The sequence below is a fragment of the Humulus lupulus genome, chromosome 2 (genome assembly GCF_963169125.1).
Source record: "Humulus lupulus chromosome 2, drHumLupu1.1, whole genome shotgun sequence".
Lineage (NCBI taxonomy): Eukaryota > Viridiplantae > Streptophyta > Magnoliopsida > Rosales > Cannabaceae > Humulus > Humulus lupulus.
The window spans coordinates 285,097,966-285,116,693 of NC_084794.1; the positions used below are offsets into that span (position 1 = coordinate 285,097,966).

The 18,728-nt window shown below is 42.4% G+C and overlaps 2 protein-coding genes across 2 annotated transcripts; both read left to right on the top strand.

Moving 5' to 3' along the window:
* The first annotated feature begins 15,004 nt into the window (after window positions 1-15,004).
* Window positions 15,005-16,690, top strand: LOC133819608 (uncharacterized). The gene is made up of 5 exons (XM_062252898.1): window positions 15,005-15,309; window positions 15,385-15,772; window positions 15,872-16,068; window positions 16,147-16,457; window positions 16,581-16,690. Exons 1-5 carry the CDS (start codon window positions 15,239-15,241, stop codon window positions 16,607-16,609), a joined length of 996 nt encoding a protein of 331 aa, XP_062108882.1. The 5' UTR covers window positions 15,005-15,238; the 3' UTR covers window positions 16,610-16,690.
* Window positions 16,691-16,883: 193 nt separating this feature from the next.
* On the top strand, window positions 16,884-18,271 carry LOC133819609 (ADP-ribosylation factor 1). The gene is made up of 6 exons (XM_062252899.1): window positions 16,884-17,059; window positions 17,175-17,245; window positions 17,378-17,497; window positions 17,591-17,709; window positions 17,811-17,892; window positions 17,999-18,271. The coding sequence occupies exons 1-6, from the start codon at window positions 16,912-16,914 to the stop codon at window positions 18,002-18,004; spliced, it is 546 nt and encodes a 181-aa protein (XP_062108883.1). The 5' UTR covers window positions 16,884-16,911; the 3' UTR covers window positions 18,005-18,271.
* The last annotated feature ends 457 nt before the right edge of the window (window positions 18,272-18,728 follow it).

An 18,728-nucleotide genomic window follows, 5' to 3' on the forward strand; every position in this document is an offset into this window, starting at 1 on the left:
TAGGCCATTATGCTCATGATTCTCACAAAATTCTAAGAAGAAAATATGAGAAGAAAGTGAGTGGAAATTTTGCTATAGTTTCTCTACTCTAAAAATTACATATCAAATGTGAAGAAAGTGTCCCTATTTATAGATGGAGAGAAGGACTAAAAAGAAATTAAATAACAATTTGGGGTTTACAAAATAAATCTGAAATATTAATAATAAAATATGATTTTGAAAAATCAAATCTTATTATTAATATTAACCTAGCTATTTTGGTGTATGGTCAAAATGTTCTTTTTCAAAAACACCAAAAAATATGAGCTTTGAAGCTCAAAGTGGTAATTTTGCAAGGCCCAAAGTGCTTAAAAGTTGGGCTGGGAGTACAATGGCAGCTGGGAAAAAAAAGGGCCGGAGCTGGTTAAGGGAGTGAGCTGCTGCACGCGGCCCGAGGCACACACCCACAGGAGGTGGCAGGCGGCTGACAGGCGTCAGATGGCAGGCGGCTGGCAGGCGCAAATGTCAGGCGGCTGGCAGGCGCAGATGTCAGGGTGGCAGGCGGCTCGGCTCGGCTAGGTGGCGGCGTGGCTCGGCTCAGCAGTGGCTTGGGGCGTTGGGCTGAGGAATGATGAAGTCTTGGGCCAAATTTAGAGCAATAATTCCTCAAGAATGCCATTTCTTTCCTCTTTGTTTTCAGATTTACTTGTTTTTTTTTTTTTCATTTCAAAGTGCCAAAATACAACTTTAATTCCTACAAAATAACAATAAATTAAATCATAATCAAATATTTTCATTTATAAAATAGATCATATTAATTCCATGAAAATATTAATTAAAACTTAATTTATTTTGACTATTAAAATCAATAAATGTATATTTTTTTACCACTAATCACAACCCCCAACTAGCTTATTGCTAGTCCCTAGCAATTCAAGCGAAAAAGAAAATTTTCAAGTTAAATAATCAAGTCAAACCAAGCAAAATCATCCAAGCATTTTCAAATTATCAGTAAGAAGTCAGAAATTACTATCTAAGCTAGTATAGTTGCGATTTCAGAGTTGTGTGTGTGTGCACCAAACCATATTCTTTTTATCACTAGCCATAACACAAATAGTATCGAAAAATCTCTAAAGTATAAAGATCTCAACTCCAAATTCCTCACGGGCATTGAAAGTATTTGTATGGGAAGGATTACACTCTTGGAGTTGGAAATGTAACAGTTTACACTCAAATGAGAAAAGATAAACTTTTTAGGACAAACAATCTGAACAAATATTGGTCACAAGATAGGCAAATCAACTTATTGGAATTCAAATGACAAACAACCTTTGGGATTTACATGAGAAGACTCTAAGAACAAAATGACAACTAACTAACAATGATAAATAAGAAAGTAAACTATAATGATAATAATTTTTTTTTTAATACAAATACACAAAATAATAGTAATAGAAATATATATACTATTATTTATTTTATTTTTTTTAACAATTACAAAATAATAGAAGGAAGTGTTGCTCTTGTTCTTTTTTTTTTCTTTTCATTTTTTCATTTTTTTTTCTTCTTTTTTTTTTTTACTTTTTTATTATTATTATTTTTTTTTTTGACAAGAGACAACACAAAAATAAAAAGGAAATTACAAATACAATACAATAAATAAAACACAGATTTATTACAAATACTTATCTTAAATGAAAAATATCCCTCTAGTAAATGTCATGTTTTAAATTCTAAAGATGTGACTTTACCAACTCAAATGATCAATAAAAGTTCAAAAAGTTGTTTTCTCAACTCTCACAACTCACCAAGAAATGAAAAACTTTAAACTTGAAATTTCTCTCAACTATTTGTGTTAACAACCAATTTATTTATCATATGTTTGGAAAGTGCACAAAAGAACTCTGAAAATCACTTCTTAATAGCTAAACATAGTAAGAACTGACTCAAACCAACAAATTATACTTATGCTTGGATAATTTTGAGAAAATTTGACTTAAAAATTCAACAAGACAATAATGTTTTCCGAATGAATGCTAATGACTTAACAATAAGATTTTCCAAATGAAAGCCAATGCATGCTCACCACCCCCAACCAAAAATCAAACAGTGTCCTCAATGAATGAATAAGCAATGAAAAAGATAAGGTAAGAGAACACCTGGATGATGACCATGTCCATAAGGTGAGAGCAAAAATAGCCTGGTAACAATACCCCAAAACAAAATACAAAAACGAAAAGCATACAAAAATAAAAGAAAGACAGAAAAATAAAGACAATGAAAAATAAAAAAAGAACAACAACAAACCGTTCAGAACTTCCGAGTGTATAGATTGGGTCCTTAAGAAGGACCTCGTCAACACGACTCACACTCTCAATGTAATGCTTCAGCCTTTGGCCATTGACGCAAAAAATTCTCCCATCGGTTGGATCCTCGACCTCTACCGAACTGTTGGGAAATACTTGCTTTACTACAAATGGACCAGTCCATCGCGATCGCAGTTTACCGGGATGCAAGTGTAAGCGAGAGTCGTACAGATGCACTTTTTGATTTGGCTCAAAGTGTTTTCACAGGATTTGTTTGTCGTGAGCGATTTTCAATTTTTCCTTATAAATCCTGGAATTGTCATATGCATCATTTCTCAACTCCTCAATTTCGGACAACTGGAGTTTGCGATTGATACCTGCGGCATTCAGATCAAAGTTTAGGGCTTTGATAGCCCAATATGCTTTATGCTCGAGCTCGACAGGTAAATGACAGGATTTTCCAAAGACAAGCCGATAGGGAGACATCCCAAGAGGGGACTTGAAAGCAGTGCGGTATGCCCAAAGAGCGTCTAGAAGTCGTGTAGACCAATCTTTGCGGTCGGGATTTACCGTCTTTTCCAGAATGTGTTTTATCTCCCTATTGGCTAACTCGGCTTGACCATTGGTTTGTGGATGATAGGCATTTGCAACTTTATGAAGTACACCGTACTTGCGCATAAGAGCCTCAAAGGATCGGTTGCAAAAATGAGTGCCTTGATCACTGATGATAGCGTGAGGAGTACCGAACCTTGATAACACATTTTCTTTCAAGAATTTGACAACTGTAGCGTTATCATTGGTTCGACATGGTACAGCCTCGACCCATTTGGAAACATAATCCACAGCGAGAAGAATGTAAAGGTAGCCAAAAGAAGGTGGAAACGGTCCCATAAAGTCTATCCCCCAACAATCAAATATTTCGATAACAAGAATTGGGTTCAAGGGCATCATGTGCCGACGGGATAAGGATCCTAACTTTTGGCACCTTACACAAGAACGACAAAAATCATTGGTGTCTTTGAACAAGGTGGGCCAGTAAAGGCCGTATTGCAAGATTTTTGCAGCGGTTTTCTTCACAGAGAAGTGACCACCACAAGCATCATTGTGGCAAAAATTCAGCACACTAGACACCTCATCGTCATGGATGCATCTTCGCATGATTTGGTCGGGGCAATACTTGAATAAGTATGGGTCATCCCAAAAGAAATTACGCACCTCGACCATAAATTTGTGTTTGTCTTGTGAACTCCATTCAGATGGGAGTTCACCCGTTACTAAGTAGTTTACAATGTGAGCGTACCACGGCAACTTAGCAACAGAAAGCAATTGTTCGTCGGGGAAATCATCACGAATAGGTGGACCGTCAGCGGGATCGCTAAATTCAAGTCGGGACAAATGGTCCGCGACGACATTTTCAACACCTTTCTTGTCTTTGATCGTTATGTCAAATTCTTGCAGGAGAAGGATCCACCGTATTAATCGCGCCTTAGCATCCTTTTTGGAAAGGAGATACTTAAGGGCGGAGTGATCTGTGAAGATCGTAATAGGCGATCCAATCAAATAAGATCGAAATTTGTCAAGGGCAAAGACAACGACAAGCAACTCTTTTTCAGTAGTGGAATAGTTCATTTGAGCACTATTGAGAGTTCGACTTGCATAATAGACAACAAAGGGTTTCCCTTCCCTTCGTTGTCCTAGCATAGCTCCCACAACAAAGTTGCTGGCGTCACACATGATCTCGAAAGGAAGACTCCAATCGGGAGCGAATTGACAAGCGCTCAGAATGATTCCTCACACTTAGGTGTCCACTCAAAGGTAACATCTTTGGCTAGGAGGTTGCTCAGCGAACGAGCAATCATTGAAAATTTTTGTATGAACCTCCTATAGAAACTAGCATGACCAAGAAATGAACTAACATCTTTGACAGTATTAGGAGTTGGCAGGTTGGAGATAAGGTCGACTTTGGATTGATCAACCTCAATTCCTTTTTCAGAAACAATGTGACCTAAGACTATGCCAGAAGATACCATGAAGTGGCATTTCTCCCAATTGAGGACAAGTCCCTTCTCGATGCATCGTTTTAAAACAGCTTCAAGATGAAGAAGACATGTCTCAAAGGAGTTTCCAAAAACGGTTAGGTCATCCATGAATACTTCCATTGATTTTTCGATCATGTCACTAAAGATGCTCATCATGCATCTTTGGAAAGTAGCTGGTGCATTACACAAGCCAAATGGAATACGCCGGAAAGCAAACGTGCCAAAGGGACAAGTGAAAGTGGTCTTATCTTGATCCTCCAATGCAATCTCAATTTGATAATAGCCAGAATAGCCATCAAGAAAGCAATAGAAAGGATGACCAGCTACACGTTCAAGGATTTGATCAATGAATGGGAGTGGAAAATGATCTTTGCGGGAGGCGACATTCAATTTTCTATAATCAATGCACATGCGCCACCTCGTCACCGTTCTTGTGGGGACAAGGACCCCTTTTTCGTTTTGGATAACGGTGACACCAGATTTCTTGGGCACAACTTGAGTTGGACTGACCCATTAGCTATCTGCTACCGGGTAAATAATACCGGCATCTAACAATTTCAAAACTTCATTTTTTACAACCTCTTTCATCGTGGGGTTCAGTCGCCTTTGAGGGTCTCTTCGAGGGATAGCCTCGTCCTCCAGATTGATCCGATGGGAGCAAATTAACGAGCTAATACCTTTGATATCAACAAGCGTCCAACCTATCGCAGATTTATGTGCTCGCAGTAGCTCGAGTAACTGCAATTCTTGAGAATTTTGAAGGTTGGATGAGATGATAACTGGAAAGGTTTCACCGTCTCCCAAGAAGGCATGTTTCAAACCCTCGGGAAGTTGGGTCAATTGAACAATTGGAACCTCTTCGGCTGAAGTTTTCGGCTGTGCCCTCTCGCGAGGTAGCTCTTCAAAGCGAGGTTGCCAAAACTGAGTCTGTCTATTGCGTGAGTCTATGCAATCTGATATTGCAAGAGTAGACTCAATAGAGCTTGGACTTTCGTTGTCGGACAGAAGGAGGAGTTCATCAAGATTATCAAAGTTGTTGCGCAATTGAACCTCCTCGGGAATTAAAGAGTCAATCATGAATGTTTGATAGCATTCATCATCTTCTCGGGGTTGTTTCCCGATGTGGAAGATATTGACTTCAAGAGTCATGTTTCCAAACGATATCTTCATTAGACCATTCCGACAATTGATCAAAGCATTTGCAGTAGCAAGGAATGGTCTTCTGAGGATAATAGGAATTTTAGACTCCATGTTCACCACAGACTGGGTATCAAGAATAATAAAATCCACGGGGTAATAGAATTTTTCAATTTGAACCAATACATCCTCAACGATACCCCTAGGATTTTTGGTGGAACGATCAGCAAGCTGTAGTACAACAGATGTTGGCTTCATTTCTCCAAGACCGAGTTGCGAGTATACAGAATAAGGCATGATATTGACACTCGCGCCAAGATCAAGTAAGGCTTGGCTGACTTCATGGGTCCCAATTTGGCAAGAAATGGTGGGACAACCGGGATCTTTGTATTTAGGCGGTGTCTTTTGTTCAATCACCGCACTCACTTGCTCGGTCAAGAAAGCAGTCTTCTTGACATGGTGCTTCCTTTTTGCAGTGCAAAGATCCTTGATGATTTTGGCATAAGCAGGCACTTGTTTAATGATGTGAAGCAAAGGAAGATTAATCTTCACTTGTGTCAAGTGCTCAAGGAGTTCAGCTCGGTTATCAGGAAGTTTCCCAACAGGTTTCAAAGCCTGGGGAAATGGTACCTTTGGAATGGCATTGAGTGGTGGATTTTCAGGAATGACTTTTGGAATACTAGGAGAGTTGGATTTTATGGGTGGGTCTGGCAAAGTTTTACCGCTTCTCGTCGTGATGGCATTTACTTCCTTGACGTTTTGATCATTAGAAGTTGAAGATTGGGCCATGTGTTGGCCTTGAACATTGAATTTCAGTTGGGAAGGAAGTTTGCCTTTTTCAGGAATGGCCTCGCCCAAACGCAGACAGTTCGACTTTTACCTTTGCCAGGTAAGCAGCCATCTTGGTTCCTCGTGCCTGATATTCGCCCAGCACCTGGTTTACCACGAGCTGGGAGTCACTAAAGCACTGAACGGAGCTCGCCCTTAGCTCCTGAGCTATTCTTAGCCCGGCCAGCAAAGCTTCGTATTCGACCTCGTTGTTGGAGGCCTTGAATCCGAATCTCAGCGCCGAGTGGAATCTATGTCCCTCAGGGGATATCAGAATGATTCCAGCCCCGGAGCCATTCTCATTGGATGAGCCATCCACGAAGATCTTCCACGACGTTTGGGCTGAGGTGACCTGGGGTGAGTCTTATACAGGATCCTCTCAGAATCCTGTGCATTCTGCCACAAAATCGGCCAGGGCCTGACTTTTTATAGCAGTTCGTGGGGTGTACAAAATCTCGAACTGACTGAGTTTGATAGCCCACTTTAATAGGCATCCCGATGCTTCAGGTTTTTGCAAAACCTGCCTTAAAGGCTGATCGATCATGACGTGTATTGAGTGGGACTGGAAATACGACCTGAGCTTTCGGGAGGCCGTGATAAGACAGAACGCCAACTTTTCCATCAACGGGTATCGGGATTCAGCCCCGAGAAGTCTCTTACTGATGTAGTAGACCGATTTTTGAACCCGGTCTTCTTCTCGGACCAATACGGCACTAGTTGCATCCTCTGTGACAGCTAGGTAGAGAAAAAGAGGCTCTCCTGCCTTTGGTTTGAAAAATACGGGTGCCTTCAGGTCGAGGAAAGCACTTTCGCACTCTTCTGTCCATTCGAACTTTTTATTTCCTCGGAGCAGGTTGTAGAATGGCAGACACTTGTCGGTGGATTTTGAAATAAATCGATTTAAGGCTGCCACCCTTCCTGTCAGGCCTTGGACATCTTTGCGCGACCTGGGTGAGGGAAGCTCGAGCAATGACCTGATCTTGTCGGGGTTTGCTTCGATTCCTCGGGTATTGACGATGAACCCGAGGAATTTTCCAGATGCGACCCCAAAAGTGCACTTCTGTGGATTAAGCCTCATGCTGTATTCCCGTAGTATCTTTAAGCATTCTTCCAGGTCAGAAACATGGTTGTCGGTAGTATTTGACTTGACCAGCATGTCATCAACGTAAACTTCCATGTTCTTCCCGATCTGGTTGGCGAACATTCTATTTACTAATCTCTGGTATGTAGCGCCGACGTTCTTCAGCCCGAACAGCATGACCTTGTAACAATAGACATGCTCCTTGTCTGCCGGATTCATGGCGATCTGATTGTAGCCTGAGTACGCGTCCATAAAGTACATGAGCTCGTGCCCCGCCGTGGCATCCACCAATTGGTCAATTCTTGGCAAGGGAAAACAATCTTTGGGGCAGGCTTTATTCAGGTCGGAGAAGTCGATGCATGTCCTCCATTTCCCGTTGGGCTTCGGGACCAGCACGGGGTTGGCGACCCAAATTGGAAACTTGGCTTCACGGATAAAGCCACATTTCTTGAGCCGGGCTACTTCTTCCTCTAAGGCCTCAGCCCGAGTTGTTCCCAGGCGCCTCTGCTTCTGGGACTTTGCAGGAACGCTCTTATCCAAATGAAGGGTGTGCATCATGACATTTGGACTGATTCCCACCATGTCCTCGTGTGACCACGCAAACACATCTAGGTTATTCTGCAGATATTTGATCAGCTCCGCTTTCCTCTTGCTACAGAGGTTTTTCCTGAGCTTGACCATTTGTGAAGGATTTTGTGGATTGGTGTTTACTTCCTCGAGCTCTTCAATGACCTGGAGCTCGGACTTATCCTCGCCTATTCGGGGGTCAATATCCTCACTTAAGACGATATTTTCCCCTTCGGCGCTCTGAGGTTTTTCAATCTCAGGATCAGTTAAAGGTTCCTGAGATTCCTCTCCTCCACCTTGGATGGCCATTGCTAGCTGCCCGGGTTTCGATTTTCCCTTCATGGAAATGCTGTAGCATTCCCTGGCAGCGAGCTGATCGCCATAGACCATGCATATTCCCGTGGAAGTAGGGAATTTCATCGCGAGGTGGTGAATGGAAGTGATGGCCTCAAAAGCTATAAGTGTGGGTCGGCCCAAAATAGCATTGTACGCAGCGGGGCAGTCGATGACCACGAACTCGAGGAGTTTGGAGATTGTCCGAGGTCCTTCTCTCCTAAGGTGATCACCAACTCGATAGTCCCTATAGCCGCTGATCCTTCTCCCGAAAAACCATACAGCATCATGGAGGTCGCCTTCAGCTCGGCGACAGTCAAACCCATCTTCTCCAGCGTGGAATGGAATAGAAGATTTACCGAGCTCCCATTATCGATCAGCACTCTCCTGACCCTCCGATTAGCAAGCTGCACTGCTATGACCAAGGGGTCGTTATGAGGGAACTAAACGTGGTTGGCATCTTCTTCAGTAAAAATAATTGGCTGTCTCTCTAGTCGCTACTGCTTTGGCAGACGCTGCTCCGGGACGAACTCTACTCCGTTATGCGCCTTGAGTTCGTTTACGTACCTCTTCTGGGCACCCCTGCTCGCGCCAGCCAAATGCAGACCTCCCGAGATTATGGATATCTCTCCTCCTATCACTGGAGGAGGGACATATTGATCTACCCGAGACCTGGGCTAGCTGATCGGGACTTCCGGAGCAGGTCGGCTTGCCGGAACCTTATTCCGCGCGTACTGAGCCAAGGGGCCGGCTCTGATGAGAGGTTCGATCTCATCTTTCAAATGCCTACAATCATCAGTATTGTGGCCAACATCGTTGTGAAAACGACAAAACTTGGAGGTGTCTCTCTTCCCCTTCTGGTGCTTTAACGGCTTCGGCTTCTTCCAGGGGAGGCGAGCAGAATTAGCTAGGAAGATGTTCTCCCTAGAGTCGGTGAGCTCTGTATAAGTCGCGTAGACCGGCTTAAATTTGTCTACGAACTTATTCTTCTTTGGGTCGTGCTGGTTGCCCTCGCCGTTCCCCTTTCTTTTACCTCCACCGAACTGGTTATTCTGTGTGACGTTCTGGGTCACTGTCACGACCTTCGTTCCCACTCCAGCGGGCTGCTCAGGGACCTGGCTAGTTCCTGCAGCCGAGGCTTGGGCTTCCTCCAAGTTGATCCATCCTTGGGCCCTATTCAGGAATTCATTTACTGAGCTGACTCCCTTCCTTTGTATTTCGTTCCAGAGTCCCCCTCCGACGAGGATTCCAGTCCTCAAAGCCATGAGCTTGGAGCTGTCATCTGCGTCTCTGGCCCGAGCAACGACGTTCGCGAACCTGCTCAGGTAAGCCTTCAGAGGCTCATCGGGTTGTTGCCTCACGTTAGCCAGAGAGTCGACCTTGACGCGGGCAGCCTGGGAGGCTCGGAATGCCCTTTTGAAGTCAGCAGAGAAAGTCTTCCAGGAGCTGATTGATTGTTTCTTGCTTTGTTTGAACCACTGTCTGGCTGGTCCAGTCAGTGTGGAGGGAAATATCAGACACCTCAGCTCGGGGCCAATGTTATGGGCCATCATCAGGGTATTGAACATCCTCAGATGATTCGACGGATCTCCGTCTCCGTTGAATTTGGACAGGTGCGGCATACGGAAACCGGGTGGGTATGCCGTTGCTACTATGCTGGGGGCGAAGAGCTCAAGCTTGTCCCCCGAATCATATTCGTCTTTCTCTTTCTCCGACAGGAGCTTCCTCATTAGCTCCTCCATTTGAGCTAGGCGCTAAAGGGTTTTGTCCTGATTTCCTTGGTTATTCCGGGGCTGATCGACAGCTCCGGATCCATTGTATACGTTTGGTGGGTTATTGCCCCTCCTATCTTGAGATAGGTTATTTGGGGAATTCCCGCCGTTACGCACCTCGGACAGGTTTCCCCCTGAGCAAGCATGGCTGCCACCTCCTACTGGTTCCCCCCTATGAGAGTTAAGGTGATCTCGAAGGTCGCCCCTCTGGGTGGCTTGAGGACTTTGCGCCAAGCTTAAGCGTTGATGCAGGTCTCCGCCAGAAAGGTCGCTCCGGCAACTGACGGTCCAGTAGCTCCCGTTAGAAAAGGTCGGAGTCCGCCTCTGGGGGTGAGGATCCGGGCTCTCTCTTGGCGCCCTGCTACGTCGGGAAGGTCCTGCGGATGGCGTTTCTCCTGCTGCTTCCATAAGCTGGAATATCTCGGATGGGCCGAGGAGGAGACAGGTATCTTATTGGAGACGGAGGATGCCTGATCGGAGATGCAATCCTGGTTCCGTTAGGGCGGATCAAGTTAGGTGGGGACCTTTCGGCCCTGCCAACCTGCGAGTCCCGCGCTTGGCGATCTGGACGAGGCGCAGGACGGGCTGGTGTTGTGAGCCCTCCCTGGACCTCCTTCTAGAATTCCCTCGAGCCCTCCTGGGCGCGCTCGAGGCTGGCTGGGAGTTGAAGTTCGGACCGAGCGGCTATACTGTTGTTCGGCTTTAGGCATTTCTTCAAAGTTTGCCTCTCGACGGTGCGATGAGGGAATAGAGTTGGATGTCGGAGGTCTGTCCGAGCGGCTAGGCCTGGACCGATTACCCTGGCAGGACTTACGAGTCTTGCCTTGCCTCTTTCCAACGTAAGCGTCGGTTGTAAGAGGGGGTAGTCAGGCCAGCACCTCCTTAATCTGCTGACTAGCTTTCGCTAGTTGGCTCCTCAGCTGAGCGTTCTCCATTTCTACCGCAGTGTAAAAATCTGGGTTTGGATTAGGTGGCCGGGGCGCCGAACTTCCAGTGTCATCCTGGCCAACCGGCTGCTTGCCCGGCCGCTGCTGGACTTCAGGATTTTGCTCACCAGAGATGGCAGCATGATGAGCCTCCTGCCCATCATGTTGTTCCGCCTCGTTACCGTGTCTTGATCGAGTGGTCACCATAGTTGGATGTTTGCGATAGCACCAATCTAACTAGCTCTCAATGAAAGCACCAAACTGTTGACGCGATTCTTCGCCTACAGGTAATTGAGAAGATAAGAGGAAGGGATTAGTGCTTAACAATGAACCGAAATAGATGAATGATCTTTTAAATGGACTGGTGACACAATTACGTTTTTTAGGTGGTTCAAAGGTTAAAATCCTTCTACTCCACCAGCCAATATTATTGCTATATGCTTGGTATTCTTTTACAGGGTATTTCTTTACACAATAGAATCCAACCCCTTGCAACTCCCAGGGTCTCCATATTTATAGGAGAGGGCACCTAGGAATTGGTAAGGGGGTCATCCCGTGACCTTCTTGCCTATCATGTCACTTCTGTGACATTCATGATTAATTCCTAAAACCTGACACATGAAGTGTGGTCTAATCAATAGGTAAGGGGGATAATGGGCCGCACGACCCAACCCAATCGTGGGTGCCTGAATATACACGTTCATGCTGCGTGTCCGAGAAGTCAGGGATATATCAGACACGTGATGTCTGATATATGCACATTTACCTTGCGTGGTTGACTTTATAAAAGTTCATAGCCTCCAACTCTAGCTCGTACCACGAGCTGGATGCTTCCTCGACCTGTGGCCTTCACAGTCCAGACTCAGTCCTTACGTAATCTTGGCGAACCTTTGGATACCCCGAGCTAACGAGGTAGGACCTGACGACAACAGCTCTGGTCATGGGGGATCCACGTGGCTGATATAACTTAGGTCGTATCTCAGCTCGCTAATAGCCCGTTGGAAAATCAGGGCGTACACCAACCATTGAAGATTGTTCTCATGGATGTAGGCTCTTGATATAGGGTTGAACCACGTATTTCCTGTAACGACCCAAATTTGCTAATAGGGCTTAAGGGCATTGATTAGTGTGTCGGGAGGGCATAACTAGATTATATGTGATTTAATGAATAAAAGCATGTTATATGATTACTTGGATATATGTGATGCATGACTATGTGTATTAGTATGTATGTAGGCCCTGATTAGGTTAGACGGGCATATTCGTAATTTTGGCCCGTTGATGGCATAAATGTAAATATTTGTGATAAATTTTTGAGACCACATTATTATGTGGATATATTTGTAACTTGTGACTCGAGGCGATCCTAGTGAGCGGGTTAGCGAAAAAGTCATGGTGGGGATTTATACCCGGCTCGGGGCGAGCCTGGGGGTATTTATGGGAATTTAAGAAGTATATTGGGGATTATTTGAGATTGAGGAATATAATTGGTGATTAGTTAGGTGTTGGGAAGTAAGCGGTAAATATTAGAGACACTTTAGCGGGAAGTGGGAGTAATGACTAAAATGCCCTTAGGATGTTCAAAAGCTTAGTTTTAATTGGGAGGGCAGTTTGGTCTTTTGGTGTTTAAAATCAGATAAGTGTTAGTTTTGGCTTTATTGCCTTAGTGGGATATGTAGAAAGTTTTAGAAGTCTGAAGAAAAGAAGGGAAAGAAGGAAAAAGAAATAGAGGTCTCTTCTCTCTCACGGTTTGAGATTCCTTCTTCAATTCTTGGGGCTTTTTGGAGCTAAAGTTCAGAGGAGCTTCAGGCTAAGGCTTTGCACTTGGGACCTTGATCAAGTTTGAGAGTTCAGCAGGGATTAGGCATCCAACTGAGGTAAGTTTCTAGGTTCTTCTCTTGTGTTTCTGGTTTTGGCTGAGATGATTTTCTAAACTTGAGTTTTGGATGGAATCAAGGGGGATAAGCTTGAGGAAGTGAAGGGCTTGAGGCTGAAAGGACACTAGGAATAATCTAGGTTGAGAATCTCCATTGAAGGTATGAAATTCTAGCTCTAAAGTCCTGAGGTTTTTGTTGTTTTCTGTTGAGTTTTTGAGCTCTAAGCTCAACTATGGTGGTTTCTTTATTTTGGGGTGCATGTGATTGAGTTTTGTATGGTTGGGTCATATGGGGTGAGATATAGATGTTAGTAGGCTTGTTTTGGAGTTTGGTTGAGGTTTGGAAGGGTTTTGGAGAGTTTTGGCTCGAGGAAGTTCGAAGAGGTGAAAACAGGCTGATGTCTGGTTGTGACTAGTGCTGTAGCGCTAGCCTTAGGGCGCTACAGCGCTAGGCTTGGATGCTTGGGGCGTTTTTGGCTCTGTTTGTAGCGCTGTAGCGCCCACTTTAGGGCGTTGTAGCGCTACCCTGTTCCCAGAAGGGGATTTTTGAGTTATTTCTTAGGGTTTTTGCCCGGGGGCTCGGGGTTCGATTCCACCACCCCGTTTGGTGGAATTAGGGCTTCCTGAGGGCTCAGGATTGGTCCCGAGGCTAGGTTTTGGGATTGAAGTTTGGTGATGATTCTGATCTATGGCTGTGACTAGGTGTACGCAAGGGCTCGGACAGGATCGTGCTTGAGGGTTGAATTGAATAAAGCTATTGGAATCTAAAGGTAAGAAAACTGCACCCAATTATGTGATTATGTTGGGACAAAGAGCTCCCTATATCTGTATATGTCATAGATGGTATTATGCCATGAGACATGTGATGAATGACCTAAGGGTGCTGGAATCAATATTTGCGCACAGGGTGCGACTCGGCCACTGGTAGCTGAGGACAGCTTAATATTCACTGAGCTCGGTTTAAGCGGGCCGGAGTCAGTGGGATAAATAGGGGGTGCGACCTAAGGGCGCTGACCCTGGTTATTACATGTGAATTGATTATTAATGTTGATTGGTAAGATTGGTATGCTGAATACCTGATTATGTGAATATTGTGGATTGTTGAGTATATGATTACACTGTATGAGTTGATTGTTTGATTAATGATTATGCTCTGTTATTGTGTTTTCTTGCTGGGCCTTAGCTCACGGGTGCTACGTGGTGAAGGTAAAGGCAAGGGTAAAGTGGACCAGTCCTGAGATGGAGAGCTTTGAGGCTGAATGTACATAGTCAGTTGATCGGCCGTCACGATTGAGAAGCGGTACAGGACGGGAAAAGCCTAATTGTCTGTTTTGCCCTTAGAGTGGCTAGTAGTTGTACTTTTGTCATGAAATTTTGTAAACTGTCTTTTAACGTTATTACTTTTGGGATCCCATGTAAAAATGTTTGATTATTAGAATTATAGCGTTTGTGGCCAAAATATTTTAACCCTAGTTTAACTACAGTTTTACTAACACATTTCTAATTAAATGACTTGATTAACAAGTCTTGCACTTTTATAAACACACAGTATAACAGTCTTGGCTATCCAGGGCGTTACATTTCCTGTGTTGAGTTTTATTTCCATCTTGTTATCTTACTGCATTTATCTTGTTTAGCTAATTGGTTTTCTTGTCCAGATATTGTTCTTGTTATTGTGATTGAATCGAACGCAACATTACCTATATTATATGTAATATTAAATATTGTTTTTAAAGTTTTAAAAATGACTTTAGAGTAATGTTTTAAAGTTTTAATCTAGAATAATATGTCTAAGGATTGGAAGATATATATTATACTTTTAGTTTGTTGAATCTAATTATTTGAATATTTAAAAAAAAAAAACTTATGAGTGGTTTGGGTGGGTTAACCTATCCAAGCGGCCTAAAACATTGGATGAGTTCAATTTTTTTTTTAATTGGACAGGTTAGAGTTAAATTTTTGCAACCCAATTTTTACATTGTGATGATTAAATTATGTTATAACCCAACTAATTTATTTGATGAACACTCCTAAACAAAATACAACAAAGAATAGTATTTTTCAAACTCAAACTAAAATGTTCTATTTTTTTCTGTTAAATATTTATATAATTTTTTTCATTTGGGCTTGGATTCTAGGATTTATAAGGCCCAACCCAAATATGGGTTGGTTTCTCCTTGTGTGTTTTGTCTTTTTTTTTTTGACAAAGTATTGATTGGTTTATTGCCCTAGAAAGAAAGAAATATTGATGATGTCATGATTTGGTTAGGTGCAGTAATGAAAAAACCGACCCGAACATTCTCAAATTTTCTGTTTGCTTGAACTGTAACATAAAGCGAGTTATATAACACAGGAAAAACAGAGTCCTTCAATGGTTGTTTGGTAAGTAATCAAATGGCCATGGAAGCTGAGGCCGTGTCTCCTCAGGAGCTAGCTCTGGCTGACACTGACATCAACTGGGACAGGTTCCATTCACTCATTTTTTATATATTTACATACAAGTTTATAGACTTACAAAGTTCTAGTTTTGTTTATGTTAGGTTGGATAAGTGGAGGTTCCATATGATTGGGGCTGTACTGTTCACAGTGCAGCAAGGTCTATTGCATCCAACAGCACTGGTCAAGACCAGAATGCAAGTAGCTCAGTCTGTTTCTTCTTCTGGGTCATCTGGGTTTAAAGTGTTTAGCCATGTATTGAAGAGGGACGGTGTGGTTGGCCTCTACAGGGGTTTTGGGACTTCGGCCATTGGATCATTACCTGGGAGAGTCTTGCATTTGACATCTCTTGAAGTATCTAAACACATGATGATGAAGTACACACAAGGCTTAGACATGCTGCCCGAGGTTACACGTGTGGGCATTGCCAATGGGGTGGCTGGCATGTTCTCCAATTTGGTTTCTTGTGTCTACTTTGTGCCATTGGATGTGGTGTGTGGAACTAACTCTCTTCTTCTTACCCAATCTATTGCTACTACTAACTAGTCTTTCCATTGTTTGATGTTATGCGTGTGTGTATGTTTATATCAGATATGTCAGAGGCTAATGGTGCAAGGACTTCCCGGGACTATCAACTGCAATGGGGCATTGGATATCACGCGAAAGGTGGTCAAAGCCGAGGGGATTCGAGGTCTGTATAGAGGGTTTGGATTGACAGTGGTGACTCAGTCCCCAGCATCTGCACTATGGTGGGGTGTGTATGGTGCTGCTCAACACATTATGTGGAGGTGCTATTTTTTGAACTAAATGTCTCTATCCATGTCTCTATTAGTACAATCTATAAATATTTTGAATTGGGTTTGTAGGAGTTTGGGGTATGGAGATGATGAAAGAGAGAAGAGACCAAGTCATATGAAAATGGTGACAGTTCAAGCTAGTGCAGGGATGGTAGCAGGGGCTTGTTCCTCGGTCATCACTACTCCCATTGACACAATAAAGACAAGGCTTCAGGTAATGGATGACTATGATGGGGTTGGGGGGAGACCCTCAATTGTGAAGACCACAAAAATACTGCTTAAAGAAGATGGATGGTGGGGATTGTATAGAGGTTTTGGACCTCGTTTCTTAAATATGTCTCTCTATGGAACTACAATGATAGTTACTTATGAATTAATAAGTAAGTAGTATAATTTTTTTTACTCACTCGTGTGAATTAGAAAATAAAAATAAAAATAAAAATATATTTTTTACTATAATAACTAATGAGGGAATTGTGATTTGTTTGGTTTGATTTGAGCAGAGAGACTATCTGTGAAGAAGAAGGAATGAGAAATTGAAAAGAAAGGAGGTGGCTTTGTTAGTGGCTGCCCTTTACTTGAAATGGGTCTATAAGAAATTTGTAATATCTCATTGAAAGCTACAATCAAGATTTTATTTTATTTTTCTAAAAATAAAATAAAGAAAGCCCTTTTAAATAAAAATATGTTAAAATAAGGTCCATATTAAAGGAGGAAGGGAAGGTGGGGTATATATAGAGAATTGAAGGAAAGGAAAAATCTGAAATCTGAAATCCAAAATAAGGTCTGTGATTGTTAGATCTCATCCATTTCAGATTTGAATTACCAAAAAAAATGGGACTTTCGTTCGGGAAATTGTTCAGCAAATTGTTCGCGAAGAAAGAGATGAGGATTCTAATGGTGGGTCTGGACGCAGCTGGTAAAACCACCATTTTGTACAAGCTTAAGTTAGGGGAGATTGTCACCACCATTCCCACCATTGGTATGTATTCGTATATATATATATATATATATATATATCTTTGTTTTTATGATTATTGATTGAATTGGATTATCATATTCTCAGTTATACATGCATAATTATTCCTGCATTGCAGGATTTAATGTGGAAACTGTGGAATACAAGAACATTAGCTTTACAGTCTGGGATGTTGGGGGTCAGGACAAGGCAAGCTAATATTATATTTTCTTCTGAATATATGTTATGATTCATTCATAGTTTCATACTAATACTCTTAATCATATGAACATGAATATGCGATGATATTTATCTTTGCTGTTGTTGATTATGCATGTTCAGATTCGACCTTTATGGAGACATTATTTTCAAAACACACAAGGTCTTATCTTTGTGGTCGATAGTAATGACCGTGATCGTGCGGTTGAGGCTAGAGATGAGTTACATAGGATGTTGAATGAGGTATATACATATATGTATACATATAACACATTGACATATTATCTTATTATATATCATAGCTAATATCTTAATATAATGATGATGAGCAAACAGGATGAACTAAGGGATGCTGTTCTGCTTGTGTTTGCTAACAAGCAAGACCTACCCAATGCCATGAATGCTGCTGAAATTACTGATAAGCTTGGCCTTCATTCTCTTAGACAACGCCACTGGTATATGCTAATGCTATATTCAATTTCAACATTTCTGTCTTCTCTTATCCTAATCCTACTATGAACTCAACTATCTTTCCTATGAACTTAAACATTTCCAGGTACATTCAGAGCACATGTGCCACTTCTGGGGAAGGGTTGTATGAGGGCCTTGACTGGCTTTCTAACAACATTGCTAGCAAGGTTGGTACTCCTATCCTATGTCTGCACTATAGATAGATATAATCTTATGATAATTCTACTATTCTCTACTTAACTTAAATTTGTTCAAATTTTTTTCTTCTACCAGGCTTAGATCACTCACTTTGGGAGAGTCATAGAGAGGGAGAGTGCCTGGTTGGTTATACAGGTTTTCATGCCCCAGCAGTTATTGTTTTTCCTTTTGTTTACTCAAATGATATTCAAAGTTGTCATGTGACTTTGAAATTCTTCATTCTATTCCATTCCATGTGTTCCTTGACTATTATTACTATTATGGTTTGATTTGATATTTCATCATAGAATATGAACATGTATTTCCAACATATGACTATTAGCCATTGAAAAATCTAAATTCCAGTCAGATGGAGCAGAATGAGAGTAAGATTCCGAAGCTAGTACTGCAATGGCGTGCATTTGTCCATGGAGATGAGAATCTTAAAGTTGATGTTGACGTTGGGGTAGGAGTATTCAGTGTTCGGTGGGATTAGATTGCCAAAAGAAATGGGGGTATCCCATCCACTTGGGACCCCCCTACGCACGCATACAATGCCTACCTAAACATGTAAACAAGTACACCAGAAAATACCAAGCAAAGTAAAAAGGCATAATAGCCCATTAACCCCTCAGTGGAAGAGAAAAGTATACCATCCATCACTCGTTTCCAAGGCCTAAAGGAACTTAAAAAAGAGATCTTTAAGACAAAAAGGCAATCATCGGAAGAGTTAACTTGTTTTTCTTAATAAAATGAGCAAATGGGTCTTGTGTTGTGACCTTCATACCTCATCCTACACCACTAGCGTTCCCTATAAAGATTTATG